A 22,512-nucleotide genomic window follows, 5' to 3' on the forward strand; every position below is an offset into this window, starting at 1 on the left:
GATATCCTGGAAAAGAGGGGAGCCATCAGGAGCATCTCCAGGGACACAGCCTGAGCAGCAGTGTCAGCAGGCAAAACAAAAGGTTTTGCTAAGCAATGGCCTTTGATGAAGCAAACCATTTACAGTCAGGGCAGCCCATTCGTACAGATGGGGGTACGCTCTGGGGCTACAGCTAAGGCCATGAGGTCACAGTGGGCTCTGGGGTCGCAGCAGGCTGAGGTCACAGCAGGCTCTGAGGTCACAGAGGTCCCAGAGCCCCGTGGTTGCACAGCACCACAGCCACCGAGCAGTCAGTCCTTGAGCACAACCGTTGCGGCAGCAGCGGCGGCGGCGGCGGCGGCGGCGGCGGCGGCAGTGGTGCTGACATTGGGACAGCGGCGTCGGGACAGCGGTGGCAGCAAGAGCTGCGGGACTGGCACAGGGCAAGGCACCATGGCCCTTGCTCTGCGCCTCTTCCTCCTGCTCCTCCTGGCAGTGGCCCTCCCTCCCAGGGCTGCCCAGGCAGCTCCATGGCGAGGGAAGGGAGCAGGTGAGCCGGCGGCCTGGCTCCCCTTTCCCAGGACAGGGCTCCCTTCTTCCCACGAAGCCTTGGGGATGGTTTTGCATAGGGCTTTAGGGAGGCTTTCCTCTGTGGGAGGGAGAGAACACCCAGTGTTGGCCATGTCCATTCACATCTGACTCCCACACCCTTACCCGACCCCCTTGCAGTGCCCATTTCCCTAAGGCAGAAGGGCATCCCAGCACACCATGGAAATGCTTCTGATCTCTGCTCCCTTCCAGACTGGGATCGTGACATGGATTACCTGGAAGGCCTGGTGGAATATGGCTTGAAATTCTTGGAGAATGCTGGAGGCAAGTTCTCAATGGCCTTTTCCGGATAGAATAAGCAGTGTCAGTGTGGCAAGAGCTCACACATGTGCCATTTCTCTTAAGATCACCTCATGGTTGATGGTTTCTGGAAACCTTCCACTCCTCCCTTCTGGAGCCTGGGAGATGCCACAGGATCGTTTGTCAGTGGGAGGAAGGAGCATTTAGCTGTACATCCTCTTCCCATGTGCAATGCGGCTGTCTCTTTTCCTGAATTCTGTGCAGCCACAGGGAAGAGCAGAGAGGGAAGAGAAGAGCCCAGGGCTGTGCCCCGAGGCTGTGCTTTGCACACCTCCTTTTCCAGCCCCAGGCAGCCTGAGGATCTCCTGCAGTGCTGAGAGCTGCTCTGTCCTGCATTTCTTTGCAGATGAACCTGTTGGTGAAGGTGATCTGGCTTCCCAACCCACATTCCTGGATGAGCCTCGGGGAGATGGCGAGGGTAGGTGAAGGCCTTTCCCCCGGGGGGAGCTGCCAGCTCAGAGCCCAAAGCTCGGCCAGGGGGGCATGGCTGCAGGTGCCAGGACAGAGCCGTGCACGTGTGTGCCCTTGCCCTGTGCAATCCCCTCACTGCTCCTGCAGCTCAGGGCTGCCCGTGCAAGACAGCAGAGATGACAGAAGCTTCTGTGGCTGTTGAGTTACAGGTGTGTCTGCAGGGAGCATTTCTCCAGCTCCTGTGCTGATAGCTGCACAAAAGCCAAGGTCCAATCACAGAGGTGAGTTGTGTCTCACTGCTGACCCCACACGCAGAGCACTGCTTTTGTGGGATAGATTAATCTGAAATGGAAATACTTTCTGTTAAGGTTCTCTAAGAGGGAAGAACAAAAGTGGAGGAGAGAAGAAATTTCTAGAATCAAATGACATCCTGGAACCAATCCTGAAGGAACTGCAGAAAGGATGTGGTGGGTGCAATTCCCTCAGCCTTGTCCTGAGACTCAGCAGCCAAGGGCTTTCTCTGCACATCTGGACACGCCCTGCCTGCCAGAGCTGAAAGGGATCCATGACAGCCTTGCTGCCCCACTGCTGCTCTCACACCCTGCAGGGCTGTTTCCCAGCCTGGCCTGGCTGTAGCTTCTCCCCAGGGTCTGCAGGAAGGCCTTTGGCATCAGCTGGCAGGGAGCCCAAAGTGCCCCACGGGCCATGCACACCCTGAGATCCCCTGCAATTTCCTGGTCTTGGCGTAGATCAGGAGAGGTGGTGATTTGGACAAGAGAGAGCCTTGTCACAGTCTGAAGAGCCTGGGCCTTTTCCTGATCCTTCTCCATGTGTTTGACAAGTATTGCCTCCTGATGATGCCACCACCCAAATGGGGAACAGTTCTATCTGATCCAACTGTTTCCATTCCTTTATCCGTAAGAGATGAACATAGAGCTTCTGTGGAAGGCAGCATTTCCCAGTGGAAGCAGTCGCTCATCAGCAGCCTCTGCGTCAAGAAGAAAGGCGATGCCAGGCACGGGCAGAGGCACAGGAGGTAATTGCTGTGCCAGGCTCAGCCCTGGGCAGGGCTGTGTGGCAGCAGCTCTTCCCCCAGAGCCTGCCCTTGCACGGCCCGGCAGCAGCCAAAGCTGGAGGCGCCTCGGCTTTGAGGACTCTGGAGCTCGTTCCTTCCCAGCCCCTGGGAAATGGGACTCGTGCACCAAGGTCCCTCCCACTGCAGCTGCTCCCGGAGCTGCCCTGAGTGCCCAGAGGCCCAAGGCACAGGAGCAGCCCCGAGCAGGAGCCCTGCTGTGAGCCCATGGCCACAGCCAGCCCTGGCTCCCGGCTGGGCAGGGGCTGCCCAGGGTCCTGACAGGCCCTGACTCTGTCCCCTTGGGCTGGGGGAGCTGTCACGGGGCAGGCAGGGTCGGGGCTGGCACTGGCTGCTCAGGGAGGGGTGGGCCCGGCTCCCTGGAAGGAGCGACTGCCCAAGCAGCTGCGCTGGCCCCGGGCTCTCCTCCCGGCCCTCTGGGCTTTGTTTGGTGACACAGCCTGTGCCAAGGGGTGCCAAGGTGCCTGCAGGCCCCAGCTCTGGGGGAAACAGAGAACATCCTGGCCATGTCCAGTGAGCTGCCATCTCAGCAGTGGAGCAGAGCCCGGGCTCACGCTCCCCATTGCGCTCACAGATGCAGCCGACACCTCAGCATGTCTTCCCGATACCCAGACGGGCTTTGGAAAGGGCTTGGGTCCAGGACAATTCTATGTGCTAGGGGTACTGACCACCCTGATGGTTTTGGCAATTGCCCTCCTGTGTTGCCTTATCAGACGCTGATACTGCTTGAAGAGAAAACGGTGAGTGTTTTGTTGCTCTTCCCCTCAAACAGCTTCATATGATGGCTGCTTGTAAACAGGAACCATTCTCAGTGAGCTGCTGTGGAATTGTGGATGGTCAGTGGTTGTCCACATAACTCTGCTGAGGCTTCTGCTGCTACCCAGTGCTTTCATTGGCCTCTTCATTGCTGGGCCTTGTCCTGGGGAGCCCGCTGGGGCTGCAGCCAGTGCTGGCTCCCACTGAGGCTGCGGGGCCAAGAGCAGCCCCAGGAGCAGCGGGCAGAGGCAAAGCAAGGCGGGGAGGAGAAAGAGCCGGGGCCAGATTGCCCTTGGAAGGCAGACGCGCTCTGGGGCCCGCTCCTGGCCGGGGACCCTGCCCAGAGCCATCCCCTGCTGGCCGGGGCCTTGAGGGGCAGCTGTCCAGCTGGGCCAAGGTGTGCCAGCAGCTGCAGCCGTGCTGGGGAGCCTTGCCAGCTCTGGGCCCTGCTGTGCAGGAGGGTCCCTGTGTGCCAGCGGCAGCTGGGGCCTCAGACACTCCTCTCTCCACAGGAGCGCCTCTGCAGCTTCACAATGTTAAAATTATACATTATATTACTGGCATTTGCAAATATTAGAAGGAATGCTCTATATATATAATGTTGGAAAACTTTGCTAAATGAATGTAGCTTCTTTTAGTTCAGCTCTTAAGAAAACTTAGAAATAGTAGTGTGATAAATATATTTTTTTCTTGGACTAATAACATGGTGAAGTAAAAAGCCATTGTTCATGCAACTAACTCAGAGAATGGTAAAAAAATAATCCGAACATTCTTCACATTTTTGGATTATCCTAGCGGCATGAAGACAAGGATGACCACCACAAACACGAGAAGTCTGTGGAGGGGATCTACACCATCAGGAATTTCACTGTCAAGATGGAATAATAAAGAAAAAAACTTCAAAAGTAAAAATGTTAATTTACAGGTTGGGGTGGTGATTTGGAATAATGCATGGAAGGTCTATGAATATGTAACAAGCTGATGCATTTAACGAAGTGTTTTCTAAGTTGTGCTCTTGGCAGAATTCCAAGGACCTGGCTGTTGTGATCTTTTCCTTTATTGTCTCTTACTGTCTTTTATTAAACATTTTTAAAATCTACTCAAAAACCAATACTCGCTTTCCACAACGAGACCAAAAGCCATCAGCTGGGGACACCTGTACCTGCCACCGGCCATCCCCAAACCAGAGACCATTGTCCCTGTCACAGCTGCCTTACCAGCTTGTTTCTCTGCTGCCAACACCCAGAACAGCAGCCTCTGTCCCCAGAGGTACTGGCCCTGGTGTCGGGGCAGGACTGAAGGTGGCCCCCTCCTGTCAGTGACAGGCTTGAGTCCACTAGCACCTTTGGGCTTCATCTCTGGAGTCAGCACAACCTCGAGCGACAGTGTCCTTTGCTGCGCTGAGAAGCCAAAAAAACCCACGTCTAGTTGAACCCCACTGCACACATCATGAGGGATCCCTGCACAGCTTGGCACAGACCATAAATATGCCTTTGTGCCTCATGAGGGATCCCGTCACACCTTAGCAGAGAGCCCAAAATATCTGTGTGCCACGCAAATGAATCCAGCCCCTGACCATCTTTGGAAGGACTCAGCTGCTTTCTGGGCCTTGCCGGCAGCCACTAAACCTCCACGTAAATCATGAGGAACTCAATCCCCCTGCCAGCCTTACAGAGCTCTCCAGTCACCTGTATGCCATACAAGGGACCCCAAATCCCCTAAGAACCTCATGAGGAGCCCCAGCCACATGCACCACTGACAAAGAACCCAAACCCTGCATGTCTTACTGGAAAACTCCATCCCCCTCCCGTGTGCCTCATGACGGACCCCAGTCATCTGCCAGCCTTGAATCTATCTCTTTAACATCCAGCACTTTTTAACCATATCTTTGGGACTCCCCCCTTCCCCTCACAGCTTTCTCCATGACTCATGACATACCTTGTATCTGCTCATATAATAAATCTTTTGAAGTTCAGATGTCTAAACGACTCTTACAAGAGACACTTTCTAATAACTGAAAAATAAATCTGTTAAAAGGACAGGTATTGCTTAAAGACTGTTCAATTAGATTCACAAGTTTTAAGAACCCTTAGAAAAACAAATTCTGGAAAAAAGGACATTTTATCTCCCATTCCAATGAGGAATAAAGAGTGCATATTATCAGGGTAATGGTGAACATTTTAGAAACAAAAAATGAATTACATTTATGCAATGGTTCTTTAAAATACCATAGAATTTAGCACTGGAGTTTTTACTAAATAGGTCTCTGCTGCTCCCCTGCTCTTGAGTCATGCTTCAAGAAAATCTGCAAAATGGGTTGGGCTAAATTAATTTTCTAACTTTTTACCTATCCTTCTATTTGCCACATTCAAATGAGGCAGTGCTCATGTAGGAGCAGGAATAATCACATGGGAAAGAAAGTATCCAGGAATCCATTCAGTTTCAGCTTTTGATAAGATTTTCTTGTGACCACTGCTAAATACCAACCCTAGGCATCTCAAGATATCAATTCTAAGTACCATATGATCTGTGGAGCATAATGACCCACACTTATCACCTTGTTAGCTTAACATTGTTCCCAGGGAAGTATGTGCTGAAGAAAAGATGTGGCATGCATATGTATTCTGTAAGGGCTTCATATTGCCTTTTCTTGCTATAACTTCTCTAAATGTACTTCTAGATTTAGGACAACACCTATCACTGCAGAACCTGAATGTACCAAGCACTCCTGCATAGAAGTGAAGATTCCAAGATCACTTAGTGTTGCCATGAATTTCTCTGCCTTGTGATGCTTTGATGTTTATACATTTGTTTGACAGTTCCTATGCTCTCTCTGGTAAACAAGAATAGTTTACATTCCTCAGTGTGAGGAAGAGAGCATCTGACCATCTGATGGACAAGCAATGAGTGAAGTCAGGAGATCTTATTATCATTGTCCAACCCGTGCTCATTGTTAGATGTCTTTAAATAGACAAGTCATGTAAATAAAGTACTCTTTTCCTGTTCACGTAACCTGGTGTGAGGAACCTCTTCTTTTCCCCTCTGTGTGTGGGTGCGACACATTTTTCATTTTTAAAAACATTGACTGAAAGTTATTGTTTATATACAATTCTTAAAATAGTATAGAAAATAAAAGAATAACTTTAGTCACAGAAAGAGACTTTTAGAGCAAAAAATCTGGAGATCCTCTATTGTGTTTTTTACCATATTATGGCAAAACTGTTGGGAGAAATCTTGTGCTGATAGCAAGAGATCCGATCTGAGTATTCACATGATCCTCACAGAGGTATGAGTGAATCCCAACATGGAACTTAGTACTAAGAACATTTACTGTAAGCAAGCATACATATTTTATAGAGTTTGTTACAGTGATCACAGCAATCTAGCAAGCATACAATTGGTTATTAGGCACTGTCCACATGTTACTTGTTAATTATTGATTGGTTTCACGCGCTTTTACGGCATTTTCCCCACCCCTTGGCACAAGCGGCCTAGCAGCCTAGTCTAGTCACGTCCTCTCTACCTATTTGCTACTTTGCTATACTTTCCCTGCACGTCTACTTAATTATTGGCTACTTTAAGGTACCTTCCCATCTGCTTATTGTTACTCTATAGTGCTTTCCCATCCACTTACTGTTGTTACTTTATGGTGCTTTCTCATCCGCTCACTGTTGTGACTTTCCTGTACTTTCTCATACAGCCTACTCAGGGATAGCTCAGTCTCACCATTTTCCCAGCCATATACAGGGTTGTGCAGAAGAGCCTCAGGGAAGATGTTATGTCACTTTTCTGCCATATTTTCCTCTACAATTCCCCCTTTTTCTTTTTGCACAAACCAAGCCTTAGCTGTAAAGCGTTCCAAACCTTTACGAATACAGGATAACACACAGATCATTATGATCAAGCCTATGACTACTATGACTAAAATTCTTGCACTTTCTGTGATCAGAAATCTAAGCCATCCTGTTATGCCTAGTCCAGCTAACCATTTTCCAATTGGATCATCATCCTTTTTTATATTATGCAAACCATCTTGCAATTGTCTCAACTTCTTGTGAACTGACACTGAGTGATCAGAGAGATTCATACAACACATTCCCTCAAATTCTTCACAGCCATGTCCTTGAGCTAATAGCAGAAAATCAATAGCTGCTCTATTTTGTAAAACAGCCTGATGAACACTAGCAACATCAGCAGAAAGTTCTTCCAGCATCTGAGAAGTAATATTAAGTTCTGAGCGAGCCCAACAAGCAAGTTGCTTTAGAAGTGCTAAGCTTCTTGCAGCAGCTACTTGTGGAGTAAAAACAGAAGTTAACTATATTGTTCCTCTACCCCAAAAATCAACAGGACCTATTTTTGTGAAGTCTAGCTCATGAACACTATGTCTTTTCCGATAATTAGTGTGAGCATGATTTGCTATGTTCATCAATTGGTGCAAATTTGGATGGAATAGAGTAAGCTTCCCTATATAACAAGGACCACCATGACGACTAGCTGGAATCCCATTCCATGCCCTGTGTCTCCACAAATCAGAAAAGTTCCTTTAGGTAATTTCTTTGGTGGCTTTCCTGTACAATTAATTAATGAGTAAACTCAGTGTTTGATTTCACTTCAACGAGGAAAGTCACTATTTGGGTTTACTGTGGCCTACCATTTCCGATTTGTGTTGAGAAGAGCTACTGTAGATGGCTCAAATATGAACCAACCTCCTGAAGTGTTAGTTGATCCCAATGCGTCTAATTCTTCTGGATCTCATATGGTGATGTTCAGACTTTGAATAATTTTTGTTTGCCAACATGCATCAAGTTGAGCCAACATAAGACCAACGAGGATTCCATTGCATTCTTGCATCATGATTGAAGAATTAAGTACTGTTTGACTGGCTACCAACCCTTGAAAGGATGTAGGCTCCCATTCTGGGATTCCTATTAAACAAGTACAAAAAGGATCCCCTGGTGTGGCAAGACTCAAGCACATAGAATTTTGTCCAGTTATATTTGCAAGAGTAATCCAAATGTTTTGTCTCTTTTGCACTGATGTGAGCAATCCCATTATTGGGATAATTAATCCAAATATGGAGCAAATTGATGCTCACATCTTAAGCATTCTATACCCACAAGTTGTGTCTTATGTGCTGCTTGAATTTGTTGAATTGCTTTTTTCAAGGCCCACGCTTGTTTGCACAAACGTAGCTTATGTACTGATCTGTACCTCCTCAGGGGGGCAGTTATGCATTATAACTGCAGCCAGCATAAACTGATCAATGTTTAAACTATAGCAATTATCACATAAGCTTCCCTCTATCACTACCCTATCGCTATATCTACCAAATACAACTCCACAATTCTCACAAATCAAATGTAAGCAAACAGGTAAACGCAAAATACAGTGATTACATCTACGATTTCTATTTCTAAATATAACAGGATTTAGTTCCCAAGTTCCACCCGGGCATCCTTCGAAGATCAGCTCCGTGACTGTTATCGGATCCACACAAGTAAAACCTGGAATTTCTGCTGTTTTGGCGACTTCTTTCTTTATTTAGTTGGAAGATGGCTCTTTGGAGTCACTGATATTCACAGTCTTTTCCACAGTTTTCTCTGCAGTTTTCACAGCAGGCTTGGTCCATCGGCTAGGCACCCATAATGGTCCTGGATCTGTAGAAACACAACTATAACCTCTACCATTAAACAACAATGGTGCAGGACCTTCCCACAATCCTGTTTTTGGGGTTTTATACATTAGACTGACTTCAGGGCTTGCTTGCATCTTTGTGTAACCATTGTGAATCAACACCAGGGGCTGTTCTAGGTCCCCAACTAAACTAAGAAAATTTAAAGTAAGTAGTACCCATAATAATCTGGTATTTGGATCTTGCCATTAGGGCGATTTCTGTGTAGTGAGATATTCTTTTAAAGTTCTATGAGCCCTTTCTATAATTCCTTGCCCTGTGGTTGAATGAGGTACACCTGTTATGTGTTTAATTCCCCATTGTTGCAAGAATTGAGCTACTTTTTCTCCTTTATAGGCAGGAACATTATCTGTTTTCAGTTCTTTGGGTACCCCCATGACTGCAAAGTATGCTGTCAAGTGTCTAATGACATGCACTGCTCGATCTCCTGTCTGAGCTGTAGCCCATATCATTTTTTAAAAAGTATCTATAACTACATGTACATATTTAAACCTTCCAAATTCAGAAACATGTGTAACATCCATTTGCCATAGTTCACACGCTTGTAAACCACATGGATTAACTCCCAATCCTAAACTTGCTCCATGTTGACTACATTGTGGGCATGTCCTCACCATGCCTTGAGCATCCATAATAGTGATGTTAAATTGTCTCTTTAACGCTTTTGTGGCTTGATGGAAAAGTGCATGACTTTCTCTTGCTGCTGTAAATGAATCCTGTGGAATATTGATAGCTGAGCTGACTAAAGCATCTGCTCTTGCATTTCCTTCTCCAAGCCCTAAATTTGTTTTATGACTGTGAATGTGTATTATACAACATTTTTCACATTGATCAGCAATTGCACTCTTTACTTGCAGAAACAACTGATACACTCTATCATTTTTGGGTGGTTTGATTAAAGCATCTTCTATTTGTAGTACTACTCCCACAACATACAAAGAGTCAGATACTATATTAAGATTTTCTTTTCTCCATCTCGTCAGTGCCCATGTGACTGCTGCAAGCTCCAATGTTTGTAATGAGTGCTCTCTTGTCCATTCAAGATGTGCTTTCCAACCTGATTTTTCTTTCCAGGTACATGCTGCCTTTTTTGTTTTTCTTCCTGCATCTGTGTATACCGTAATACCTTCTATAGATCATGTCTTTACCTTTGGGTGCTGTAACCATTGCTGTTTTGCTATTACTTGTAATAGTGCATCAGATGGTTGTCTGTTATGTACATAACCTGCATAATTCAAGAGAGCTATTTGTAAAGGCTCTGTCTCAACATCCACTCAAACAGTTCAGTTTTTATTGGCAGACTGATATGTCCTGCTTCTGTACCAGTGATGTCAAGCACTCATTCCCGTGCTTTCCTAATGAGATGTGCTATTACCTCTGTTCTTTGCCAAATACTCATGGGTGGTGTATGTGGTGGAAACACCCATTCCAAAATTGTTATCTGATTTTGTTGCTCCTTACTTTTCTGTTGATTTTTCTGAACACACAATTTTTCCCATGGTTGCTTCTGTTTGGCACAATCTCCTGTGGAATCTTCTGTAGGATAGTGTCCTATGGGATAGTCTTCCCCATCTCCCTCTTTTTCTTTTTGCCAAGCAGGCCACTGATATAAGATAACAAATGGAGCATCAGCAGGGTTGCAAATAAAAATACCTAATGGCACATCTGACAATCGACGATCCGCTGCAGATGACACTAGATGCTGACTCAGCTGGTCAAGGCAGTCACATTGTCCAGGAGAAAGAGAAATTGGAGTATTTGGATCCATGCCTTTAAGCAGACTCATGACAGGGGCTATCACATCATTGCGGATCTCTGCAACAGTTCTAACCCACTGTACACATCCAGTTAATTTTTGAGTATCATGAAGTGTTGCAATAGTAGTTGTAAGGTGCAATTTTTGTACACTGACAGCAGCTGCGGTTAATACCCAACCTAAATATTTCCATGGAAATTGTCTTTGTATCTTTTCTGGTGCAATCAACAAACCTTTTGAAGACAGTTGAGTAACAATGTACTGTAAAGTATCATTAGTAAATGGTTCTTGCTGACACAGCGGGATAATATACATGGAATGTTAAATAATTGTCTGTGGAAATTCATGACGAATAGGTTCCAATGCCCAATGAACAAACATTTGACACATAGTAGGTGAATTTTTCATGCCTTGGGGTAGTACAGTCCATTCATATCTTTGTGAAGGACTTTATTTATTGCTGGCAAAGTGAATGCAAACTGCACTGTATCCTCTTTTTGCAAAGGTATAGTGAAAAAAAGTCCTTGAGATCAATAATTAAAAGGTACCAATTCTGTGGTAACATAGTTGGAGTGGGCATTCCTGGTTGTTATGCTCCCATGGGCCACATTTGATCATTCACCTTTCGGAGATCACGTAACAGTCTCCATTTGCCTGATTTTGTAGGAATAACAAAAATAGGAGTATATAAGGACTAATGGAATGTTGTATATATTTGGCTTCCAATTGTTCTTGCACTAATTCATGGGCCATTTCCAGCCACTCTTGTGACAAGGCCCACTGCTCAACCCATACTGGTTCATTAGTTTTCCATTGTATTTTTGGGGTTGGTGGCTGATCAGCAGTGGCCACAACTAAAAATGTGATGGAGCAGCTGCAGGCAGCATGAGAGTTGCTCCAAGCTGGCTTAATACATCCTGACCAATTAGTCCTCCTAAATTTTCAGGTAAAGACATAACATATGGACGCAATGTGGCTGTTTGTCCTTCAGGATATTTCACTTGTATGGCATGGACACTTCCATATGGTATAGAATTACCTCCTACACCTTGTACTGCATCCACAGCTTGTTGAAGAGGCCAGTTTTTGTGCCAGCATTCTTTGCTAATGTATCCAACATAACAGTGACTTCTTTTTGAACTGTGCCAGATTGCAGGATTACTTTCACTATTGGTCTCATTTTCATTTGTTGTACTAGATTTACTAGTGTGTTTCCAGTGGATCCAAAGTTTTTAATTTCTCTCTGTGGTGTGGTTTGGAAAATGTCCTTTTCTGTAGGAATTTTAGACTATAGAATTAATTGAGCAATTCTGGTTCCCTTGGAAATAGTAAGTGGTGGGGCCAAAGTGTAGGCACACACTTGAATCTCTCCAGTGTAGTCAGCATTAATTACACCTGGGAGGATGATGAGTCCTGCGAGTCCAGCAGAAGATCTTCCAATTAATAATGCACCAAGCACACTATTGAGGCATATGTTGGTCCAGTGACACCTGTTGGAATCTGATACACAGATTGATTAATAAGAGTAACATCTACTGCTGTTGCCAAATCGATTCCTAAGCTCCCTGTGGTTGCTGGTGGATCAAGTTGTTGGATAGTGTTGGGCCAACTTTTTGTCTTCCTGCTCAGTGGCTCTTCACGCTTTGTAATCCGTTTTTTGTAAACCGACAGGTAGCTGCAGAATGATTGTCCTTTTGACATCGATCACACCACACTGACACTTGGCACATCTTTTTAAAATGTCCCTTTGCCCCACATGGGTAACACACAGCTGTGTTTGAAGTTCCTGACTTTTGTTTTTGGCTAATTTTACTTACTGCAGCAGCAAGTAAATTTGTAGCTGGTTTAACAGCTTCTGCTACAGCATTGGCAACAACTTGTCCTTGCTGGGACTGAGATGCTCTAGTAGCCATATCAATCATTTCTGCCACATCAGCATCTTTACCCAAAGTAATCAGCAAAGGTCTTGTTTTGGAATTAGCATTTTCAAATACCAAGAACTTGAACATTTTTTGTCTTGCCTCATCAGTTAAATCATTTTGATTGTTTAAAGTAGTCCATAAGCAATCAATAAAATTAGTATAAGGTTCTGTTATTCCTTGTTGAACAGCTGGAAAAGGAGTACATGGTTGAGAATCTGGAATGGCATTAAAAGCCTGTCTGGCTAATTGTGCAGACAAATGATGCATGCTCAATGGATAATTAAGTTGAACAGTCGGGTTACTATAAACCCCTGATCCAGTGAGCATATCTGGATTTAGTCCATTTAGAATGTCATTTGGATCCTGAGGTCTACTAGCCTCCATGACTACCAATCTGGTCCATTCCTTTTCCCAGGTGACAATCATGAGGTGAATTCACATCATCAGTAAAAATCCAGTCCAGCATAGTTCTGGCAGCTTCAGATTTAATTCCATGTTCTGTTACAGTTTGATTTGTTGTAAAATTTTCAAAAGTGTTGTTCATATGTAGGACCTTGTTGATCAAACAGAACTGGACAAGCTAAAGCTCCAGCTGCTTACCAGTCTCCTTCAATGATTGCATCACGAGCTATTCCTGACCATCGCTTTCCTGATGATATTTTTGTAGAACTTCTTCAGCACCTGCTGGTCCAGGGATTGCACCTGGATATGGAGGTGGAAGGATTTGCATTGAAGGTGCTGACAGCTCTGGTTGTAGCATCTGCTGTAATTCTTGAGCTTGTGTAGGATGACTAGGCTGTTCAGGGCAGGCAGTTATATTTTGTTTGTGCCCTTCATTGTAACTTTCCATTTGAAGTGTTAAATGTCCAACTTGATCTTTTAACTTCTCTATTGGAGTAAGAAAAGATTTAACCAATTTTCTTTCTTCAGGTGTAAGTCGCTCATCTTCTTCTGACTCAGTGGAAACCCAGAGAATTCAATCGGGGTTTTCTATGCATGTCTGACTGGAGAGCTTGCAACAATCCTCCACTCACAAGTCAAATGCAGCAGCAAGATGCTCTTCCCACATTAAAGGAAATTTGCCAGTTTGCTCCATGCTTTCCTACTGGCAAATACATTGGAAAACAATCAAGAAGAGATGCATAAACAGTTCTTGTAGACTTTTCTCATTCCTATCATTGCAAACATGCTCCTGGAAGTTCAGATCATTGACTTCTAGAACAGTCAGTGGTATCCCTGGGGAACAGGGCTAGGCCTGACAAGAAGGGACACACTGCACCTGCCTGAAGCTGGGGCAGCAGGAGTTCATCCATTTTCCTGTCTCCATGGGAGAGTCACCTTCGGTGGAAAACAATGCCTTCACTGAAGTAGGAGGGAGGCACAGCTGGTGCAATGCCAGGGAGTGCCTTTAGCCAGGAGGCAGGGAGGAGGCAGAGGAAGAGGGGTAAGCTGGGGAGCTGCAGCCGGGGCTCTGCAGGGAACCCGTGTCTCAGCAAGGGCTTGAAGCAGAAGGAGCCAGAAGAGCTTGGCCAGACAATCCCGAGCTGTGGACACTTTGTCCTCAGCTCCAGGAACCCGTTTGCAAGTCCAGGACGTGGGAACTGCTCCAGTGTTGCTCTCGTGACACATAGACACTGCTCCTTCCCAAGCCTGTTCAGCACTAGACAGCAGGACACAGGAAAATGTTCTCTTCACTACACGATCTAATTATTGAAAGTCCTGCAAAGAAGCAACTCACATTCAGAGGATACACACAAAATCCCCAAATCAGGGTAGCAACCTTGAATTGACACAAGGAAAATCTTCCCATTCAGAAACACTTTCTCGTTCCTTTTGGCAAACTTATACTTAATTTGACATTAAAGAAAACAGAGAAAATTTAATCTAAATATAAGCAGTGTAATTCTTAGGAGAAGTTTCACATTTCACTGTCTCATAGACCCAGGTGAGGGCAAAGCAGCCCTCCCACAGCCTGGCCCAGGGGCTCTTGGGGCTGCCAGCGTGGGGCCCAGAGCAGAGGGAGGGGGAGGCAGGAGCTGCTCAGCCATGGGAGCCTCTCAGGCTGGGAGCCTCCTTCCTCCCCAGGCAGGGCCCAGCTGGGCCAGGGCGCAGCTCTTGGGGCAGCCGTGCCCACCGTGGCCCCTGCTCTGCAAGGCCTGCTGCCCTGCCCATCAGGCAGGCGCGGCCTCAGCGGCCCTTGGGGCCCATGCTGCAGGCTAAGAGCCCTGCAGAGGTGCTCGTGGCCCGTGCCGTTGGCTCTGTCCCCTGCAGCATGCATGCTGTGTCACCGCACACAGGCTGACCCCTGTGCTCCCCCAGGCCCTGGCAACTGCTCCTGTGCTGCTCCTGCCCTGCCCAGGGCACCCACGGGTGCTCCTCGGGCCTGGCAGTGACCAGAACCAGCTGGGAGGGTGACAGCTCTGCTGCTCTGGGCGCGGCCAGCACACAAAGCAGCCGCGTGCCCCTGGGCCGGGGCAGCGTCCCAGTCGGCCTTGGCACAGCCCGTGCGCTCCTGGAGGGCTGGGGGCACTGCTCCGGCCTGGCCTGGGGGGGCCCTTGACATTCCTGATTCCCCTGACAGCCCCCAGGCAGGAGCCAGAGCTCAATGGCCCCAGCCTGGCTGCACAGTCAGGGCTGGAGCCTTCCCGTGGCTGCCCAGAACCCGAGGCCATCAGCCCCAGCTCGGAAACACTGCCTCTCCTGGGCTTGCCGCCATGTTTCCCTCTTAGATCCTTGGATGGATTTGAAAACTAACTTTGACATCTTCTTCAAGGAACACACGTGACAAGCTTCTAATCACTTAAGTGTTTATTAGTATGCTTTCGCTTTCCTTTTGGCATCCTTATGCTTCCTTCAGCATTCTGGTAAATAATAAAAATCTAACATCTTCTTAGGAGGAGTTTCTGAATCCACTACTAAGACAAGTCTCTAAATTCACTGTCTTGCTTAAACACTTCCTTTACATATAGTTAAGTAGCTGCTCCTGTAACATACAGAGATTTAATGGTTTACCTGACTGGACATCACAACACGATGTTATGCAAACTAATAGACTAAAAACCTTACATTCCCTCGTAATTACAAAGTTTCAGGCTCGTCTCACAGACCTGAATTCATTTTGCATGCACTTTCATAGCCGTGCTCCCTCCCCATGCTCAGCTTTCAGCCACAGTTACCTGGGAACTGACCTTACATACTCACCTCAAGCAATAATCTACATCTGTCTTGCCAACGCTATATTCTTCACTAAGCTCTACTGATCTACAAAATAACTTTGGGCCCTCTGCAGAAAGCAAAGAACAGAGGAATAAGGTTAAACACTTCTGATTATGCTGCTGCTTCCAGCAAACATGTACAAACAACACAGCAATAAAGTCCGATATTTTCTTCACATCCTTCCTAATCTCTTGCCCCCCACCACGCATTGGCTCCAACAGCAATGTTCTGTACTGCAGCCTGGTGTCCTGAGAAACATGAAAGGCAGCAGCAGTTCTCCTGAACCTGCTGAAATTTAAATTGCGGTGGAATATCATGTCTTTCATTAAAAGCTCAGCACCAGGATCCCACATCTTCCCCCACAACTGATGCCTGCTGAGGAATGAGATCTCCATTTTAATTCCCTCTCTAGAGCAGATAGACTGGAAGAGTGCAGGGCAGTAACTGTATGAACACAGCAACGCATTTCGTCAGAGGTATCTAATAAGTCTCAAGAACATAATTTCAGCCTGTCTTAAGATGATATTCCACACAATGTGTCAAGCAATTGTTTTGGTGGCCTGTGGAAGTTTTTGGGACTGCGTATGTTTCCTTTTGTTGTTGTTTTCTTTGTTTTTAAATACAAAACTCACTGGATTCAGAAGAGAAAACCCCACATTTATAAGCACGAAAACCACACGGACCTATGTGGCTGACAAGAACACTCAGCGTTCCTAATGGTAACACCAGAAAGACAGGAAAAAGGTAGAGATGTCATACATACCTGAAAGGATCCAAAATGTCTAGGTAACGTGTCAAGTGACTAGTTTTTTGTAATCTCTCGAAGTCCAGCTATCTATTAGGCAATTACCTGAAAAAAAGAAAGCCAGAAAGCTGCTCAGCCTTTATTTTACCAGGACTTTCTCACAGGATTCTACTGCAACTTCGACCACAAGGAAGGATGGCAAATCTGGACTCCAAAACATTCCTAATCAGGCAGCATTTTTCCTCCTCCTCGCTGAATTCCAGTAAGAGTTTAAAAGGAAACAAAATTACAAAAGATGGTGAAAAAGTTCTATTGTAATTCCTAGGCGTTTATCACCTATGGAAGGGAAGAAAACGAAAATTTTCTCATATGGTAAAGAAAGTAACCTAGACAAGTACAAAGGGATTGTAGCATCCTAAAAGGTGCTGTCAAATTCCATGAGCACGAGTTAGAGCTGTAGTGCTTCAGAGAAATGGTGTACATTGAAAAGCTTGATCCCATAGGAACCAAATAGAGTCTTCTATTAAAAAAACACTCTTTTTAAACGAAAACAGACCGTGCCTTTGCCTTTTGGCAAAAAATCACTTTGAGCTTGGTCAAACCAAAACGACACAGTTCATTTCTCGTGCTCAACTTCTCTCTTTCCGTGTTGCACTTCACACCAAGTGGGCTGCTGGGAGGTTTCACCCTGTGCAGCACGGATGGTTTTCCAAGATGACTTTCATTGCTCAGAGGTGTGCAATGTCACTTTCCCATTCCCTGAGTGCTGCTGGTAATATTCCCACAGCATCCAACTACTACAGGCAAGTAGACTACAGATACAAATGGAACTTGCATTTCTTGGTCCTTTTCAATTCCTGACGTCTCAGGCTCTTCATCAGCCTCAAAACGGCTCTCTTGGAAATGTCCATCCTCTTGCCATGTGCCTTTTCCTGGTTTTATTGTTCCAAGTAGGTAAGGCTCTGCAATAACAGCACCAAAAAAAAAAAAAAAAAAAAAAAGGAAAAAAAAGCCCAAAGCAGGTTAGCTCTCTACTTGCCAGGAAAACTTCCTCCTTTCTAGTGAAATACTTCCGCTGGAGAAGACAGATTTAGGAAGGACACAATCTTCTCCTCCCACATTCTCTGAGCTGTATCTCTGCTCCAGTATTTTACACTTTGTTCTACGGTTCCCTTATGTATTCTTTAACATTTCACATTGCATTCAGAAGACACTGAATACCTCCTGAATTCAGCAGGAGTGTGGGGGGCTTGTTGCTCTGGGTGGCTGCATTGGGATTTCTAATATTTTGGAAATCTTCACATTTTTTTTGTTTCTATCTTACATGACTGTGACTGGATTCAATATGCTTTCATCTTCATTTCATAAGGGTCTCATTTCATCTCAGGTTAGGACACCCCAATGGTCATGTGTCATTCTGTTTCCGTTTTCTCAAGGTCCAAGCATAGAATTCAGTAACAAATAGAATGCTCATGGATCTTGGGGTCAACTCCAGGATTTTGCTCCTCCCTACACATTAACACACCTTTTCTTTAAAATCTTGTTGGGTTCTATGAAACTTGATATGGCTGGTGTGTCACCTTTTTCCCTGTTTGAGAAATGTAGGGGATGACAACAAGCTTTCCCACCACTCAGAAAAAAACCCAAAACCTTCTCAAAGCGTGCCTTTCAAAATTCCTGAGATGCAAGCATGAGTTACTTCTCATTCATCTACCACAGCCGTGGCAAGTAGAATTGAGGATCAAAAGGTTTCTGCCTAATTACTGCCTTCTGCTGCTGAAAATCCCCTGGATGCTGTCCTTCTTTACACCACATTGCTCTACAGTGCCTGCCAGAAGCTCTTTCTTAGAAATGGCACTGTTAGAAGGGTTCTGCTGTTACCTTCTTTGGCGCCCAACTCCTCGGTGTCTCCAAAGAAGGAAAACAGGAAAGCACTCGACTCCTGAGCCAGGCTGCTCACAGGCAAAGGTCCCAAATGGTCATCTGGGGCAGAGTCCTGCGCATCCTCTTTGTCCCAGGCTATTTCCACAGTCTTGTCCGGTTAGTTCTTTGAAGGTCCAAGCAAGTCTTTTAAATCAGCAGCAATATCATCATCGATTTCTTCAGAAACTTAAGGCACTGTCTCACTCTCTCCTTTCTTCTTCCTTTTGGCTTTACTGAAATGAGATTGGCCAAGGATAGCAACACAGCACACGTCCTTCCCAAAGACAGTTTCCCTAAGAGCGCCCTTGCTCTTCATGTCTCTCTAAGCACATCCAAGTCAATTAAGGAGTTGTTCACTTTCAAGGGAAAGCAGAGGGGAAACATCTGAGGTTGGAGTCTAAAGGCAAGAACCAGCGTCCTTTATAATTAGCCCCATCCTTCAGTGGCTTGTCACTTAATACATGGGAACATAGAAATCAAGGTACTTAGAACAGACTTCTTTCCCGCCAATAGAAATGTCGAGCGCCAACAGGGTTTTCTCAGAGCCCTGCAAATCTCAAATGCCTGAATTGACCGTTCTCACCTTCACTTACGGCAGCGAACAGACAGACTAGAAAGAAGAGATGACACTACATGCTGCTGTTTGTGGTCCAAGTTGAGGCCCGACGTCGCTGGCGGGAGCGGTTGCTCCTGCGAGACGTCCCCGACGGTGTCCCCCTGCGCCTGGGCCTGTCAGCCCTTGCTGCTCTTCTCCTGCTCCTGTCCTGGTGACTGCTGGACCGGACGGGTCGACTCGAGGCCTGACGTGGCAGGCGGGAGCGGCTGCGTCTGGGGGACATCCCTGATGGTGTCACTATTCGCCTGGGCCTCTGGGCCCTCGATGTTGTCCTGGGGCTCCTGTCACGCCAACTCCTGGACCGGACAGGCGGACTCTGGGCTGGACGTGGCAGGCGGGAGCGGCTGCGTCTGGGTGACGTCCCTGGCGACCCTGATGGTGTCACTGTTCGCCTGGGCCTCTGGGCCCTTGGTGCTCTCCTGGTCCTCCTGTCCTGGCGACTCCTGGACCGGACAGGCGGACTCTGGGCCCGACGTGGCAGGCGGGAGCGGCTGCGTCCGGGCAATTCCCGTGATGATGTCCCTCTTTGCCTGGGCCTCTCAGCCCTTGGCTTTGTCGTGCTGCTCCTGGCACGGCGGCTCCTTGAGCGGACGGGTCGATTTGGGGCCTGACCTTGCTGGCGAGAGCGGTTCCGCCTGCGGTCAGGCCCAGCACGTCCGGAATGGACCCTGTCCTCAGGGCCTGTGGAGCTGCTGTATGTTGGCCCGGATGTTCTTGGGCTGCTGGTGTCTGGGGAGGAAGGTGGCAGCGACTGCTGCGCTGCTGCGCACTGGCAGCTCCTGCACGTGCTGGTCTCTGGAGATTGAGGAGCCAGACCCGATGGCACTGGGCTGTGGGAGCCGGGGCTGATGGCCCCTGCTTCTGGGGAGCCATGAGAAGGCTCCAGTCCTGACTGACTGCTCAGGCCGGGGCCATTCAGCTCCGGCTCATCCCTGGAGGCTGTAAGGGCACGCAGGAATGTCAGAAGCCCCCCAGGCCCAAGGCAGGCCAGGCCAGAGCTGCACCCCCAGCTCTCCAGGAGCAGACAGGCTCTGCCAATCCCAGCCTGGGCACCACCTCCCCCCACCCCAGGAACACCCGGGTGCTTTTCCTCATACCTGTGCCGAGACCAGCACAGCTGTCACACTCCCAGCTTTCTATGCAGTTTGTCAGGCCAGAGCAGCGCCTGTGGGTGCCCTCAGCAGCACAGGAGGAGCAGAGGAGCAGTTCCCAGGGCCTGGGGAAGCAAACGGGCACATGGCTCTGATGACAAAATGCCCACAGCACAGGATTGTCCAGCCAAGCTCTTCTGGTTCTTTCCGCGTAGAGCCCTAGCCAAGACAATCCGCTGATTCTCTGCAGAGCCCCGCGTGGAGCTTCCCAACTTACCCCTCTTCCTCTGCCTCTTCCCTGCCTCCTGGGTAAAGGCATTCCCGGGCATTGCACTGGCTGTGCCTCTCTCCTAGATCCGCAAAGGCGTCGTTGTCCTCCCATGTTGGCTGTCTGAAGGAGAAATGAGAAGCTGATGAGTTGCTACTGCCCTGCCCTCTTGGAGGTACAGGGTGTCCCTGCCCTTCCTCCAGTGCTTTTCCAAGTCCTCTGTAAAGCTGAAGCCCAGACTCGTGGGTCTGGCCAGGGCCAGGAGTGCTGGGGCAGGGCCTGGCGCAGCACTGCACTTGCGGCCTCCTGTCTTGTGGGCCAGGGAGAAGGACACAAACCTGAAAGGAATTCGGATCCCCGTGATGAACATTTGGAGAAGGAATTGCTGGCGGTCTCTGCACAGGGGGCACTGGAAGGATAAAAGGCCAGCGCGCATGGCCTGTCCCTGCAGGGCAAACAGAAGCAGTGTGAGCGAGGCCCTGGTGCTGCTGAGCACCTGCTGTGCCCCGGGGCTGAGGCCACGGCTCCTACCTGGATGCAGTCCCTGTGGAACCAGGCCCTTGTGCACGCTGGGCACACCAGTGTTCCATAGGACATTCCGTCCTCCACAGGCTCCATGCAGATGAGGCATTCGGTGCCTGGCTCTGGAGTGGCCTGCACGTCCGGCTCTGGACGGTGCTCAGAGCAGTAGGAGCTGAGGGCAAAGGGACGGGCAAAATGAGAAATGCTGGATCCCTCGCCACGGGTGGCCAGAAGTGAGGAGGACGTACCTGTGTGGAGTAATGTACAGATTGACACAGCCGCCCTCCTTGGCACAGGGCAGGTGGAACCATCTGCCGCAGTTTTCCTCGCAGCACAAGATGGTGGCCCCGCTCTGGCCACAGACACAGCAGTGCTGGAAAGAGCCAAGCAGCCTCACCAGCGGCAGCCTCGGGGCCTCCCCAGGCAGCCCCACGGCTGCGGGCAGGGCGCAGGATGGGGCAGCTGCTGGGTCTCAGCCCACAGGGCTGCCTGCTGCAGGAGGCTCCTGTGCCAGAGCCTGCGCGCAGCTGCTGGGAGCCAGGTGCTTTGTCCCACAGCTGGCTGGAAGGGCCGGCCTTTCTCTCCTGGTGTCTGGGTTAAGCTCAGACAAACCTCGCCTGGCACAGATCTCCCTGCTCTTTTGCCAGGCTCTCACCTCCTTTGCCGCCCGCCTGACTGCAAGTTGGATATCTCGAGGGAGAAAGCCCATGAGTCCAACACGTTTATTTCCTTGGTGAAGAATTAGAGTGGCAAAATACTGCAGAAAAGGGAATGAGCAGATAAGAAGAGAGTGGCAGGGACCGCCCATTGCAGTGCTGGAGACAGATCCCAGAGCGTCTCACCAGGCAGAACACGTGGGCACAGAGCCCGAACTTCTCCAGTTTGTGGCCGCAGATGTCCGGGTCAGCCTGTGTGCGGTGGCACAGCATGCATGCTGCAGGGGACAGAGCCAACGGCACGGGCCATGAGCACCTCTGCAAGGCTCTTAGCCTGCAGCATGGGCCCCAAGGGCCGCTGAGGCCGCGCCTGCCTGATGGGCAGGGCAGCAGGCCTTGCAGAGCAGGGGCCACGGTGGGCACGGCTGCCCCAAGAGCTGCGCCCTGGCCCAGCTGGGCCCCGCCTGGGGAGGAAGGAGGCTCCCAGCCTGAGAGGCTCCCATGGCTGAGCAGCTCCTGCCTCCCCCCGCCTCTGCTCTGGGCCCCACGCTGGCAGCCCCAAGAGCCCCTGGGCCAGGCTGTGGGAGGGTTGCTGTACCCTCACCTGGCTCCCTGGCATCAGGGCTCTCCTGCGTCCTTTCAGACATGGTTCTGGTCAGCAGTTGAGCCCCTGTGCCGGAACGCCTCAGTCCTCTCCAGGTGATTGTCCTCTCTCTGTGGGGGAGAAAGAAGAGTGTGGGGAGTTTGCAGAACAGGCCCAGAGCCACGAGGGCACGACTCCCTGGTCAGCCCTGCGTGAGCCCTGCTCCTGTCCGCCTCCTCCTCCCGTTGTGGCCTTGAGGAACGCTGCTGTCTCCTCTGGATCCCTCGGGTCCTTGGGCAGCCGCGTCCCTGCTCTGCCTTCTCCTCCCGCCGTCAGGTCGCACTGACACACGGCCTGAGCCCAGCGTTGCCTTT

General features: G+C 48.6%; 1 protein-coding gene across 1 annotated transcript; it reads right to left on the reverse strand.

Annotated features, from left to right (window-relative positions):
• Nucleotides 1–19,031: 19,031 nt before the first annotated feature.
• On the reverse strand, nt 19,032–22,202 carry LOC148222534 (E3 ubiquitin-protein ligase PHF7-like). Its single transcript, XM_088171782.1, has 10 exons — nt 22,160–22,202; nt 21,742–21,833; nt 21,555–21,656; nt 21,148–21,272; nt 20,909–21,071; nt 20,712–20,822; nt 20,387–20,496; nt 20,116–20,234; nt 19,590–19,957; nt 19,032–19,451 (listed from the first exon to the last, which is right to left on the reverse strand). Exons 1-10 carry the CDS (start codon nt 22,200–22,202, stop codon nt 19,032–19,034), a joined length of 1,653 nt encoding a protein of 550 aa, XP_088027908.1.
• Between the last annotated feature and the right edge of the window lie 310 nt (nt 22,203–22,512).

Source organism: Sturnus vulgaris, chromosome 11 (genome assembly GCF_052056855.1).
Source record: "Sturnus vulgaris isolate bStuVul1 chromosome 11, bStuVul1.hap1, whole genome shotgun sequence".
NCBI lineage: Eukaryota > Metazoa > Chordata > Aves > Passeriformes > Sturnidae > Sturnus > Sturnus vulgaris.

Excerpts from the sequence above, each read along its gene's own strand:
- LOC148222534 (XM_088171782.1), bottom strand. The coding sequence starts at position 22,202 with ATGTCTGAAAGGACGCAGGAGAGCCCTGATGCCAGGGAGCCAG. Across the intron at positions 21,273-21,554 it reads TCAGGCGGGCGGCAAAGGAG|CACTGCTGTGTCTGTGGCCA; the intron begins GTGAGAGCCTGG and ends GGCTCTTTCCAG. Across the intron at positions 20,823-20,908 it reads TCCACAGGGACTGCATCCAG|GGACAGGCCATGCGCGCTGG; the intron begins GTAGGAGCCGTG and ends TTTGCCCTGCAG.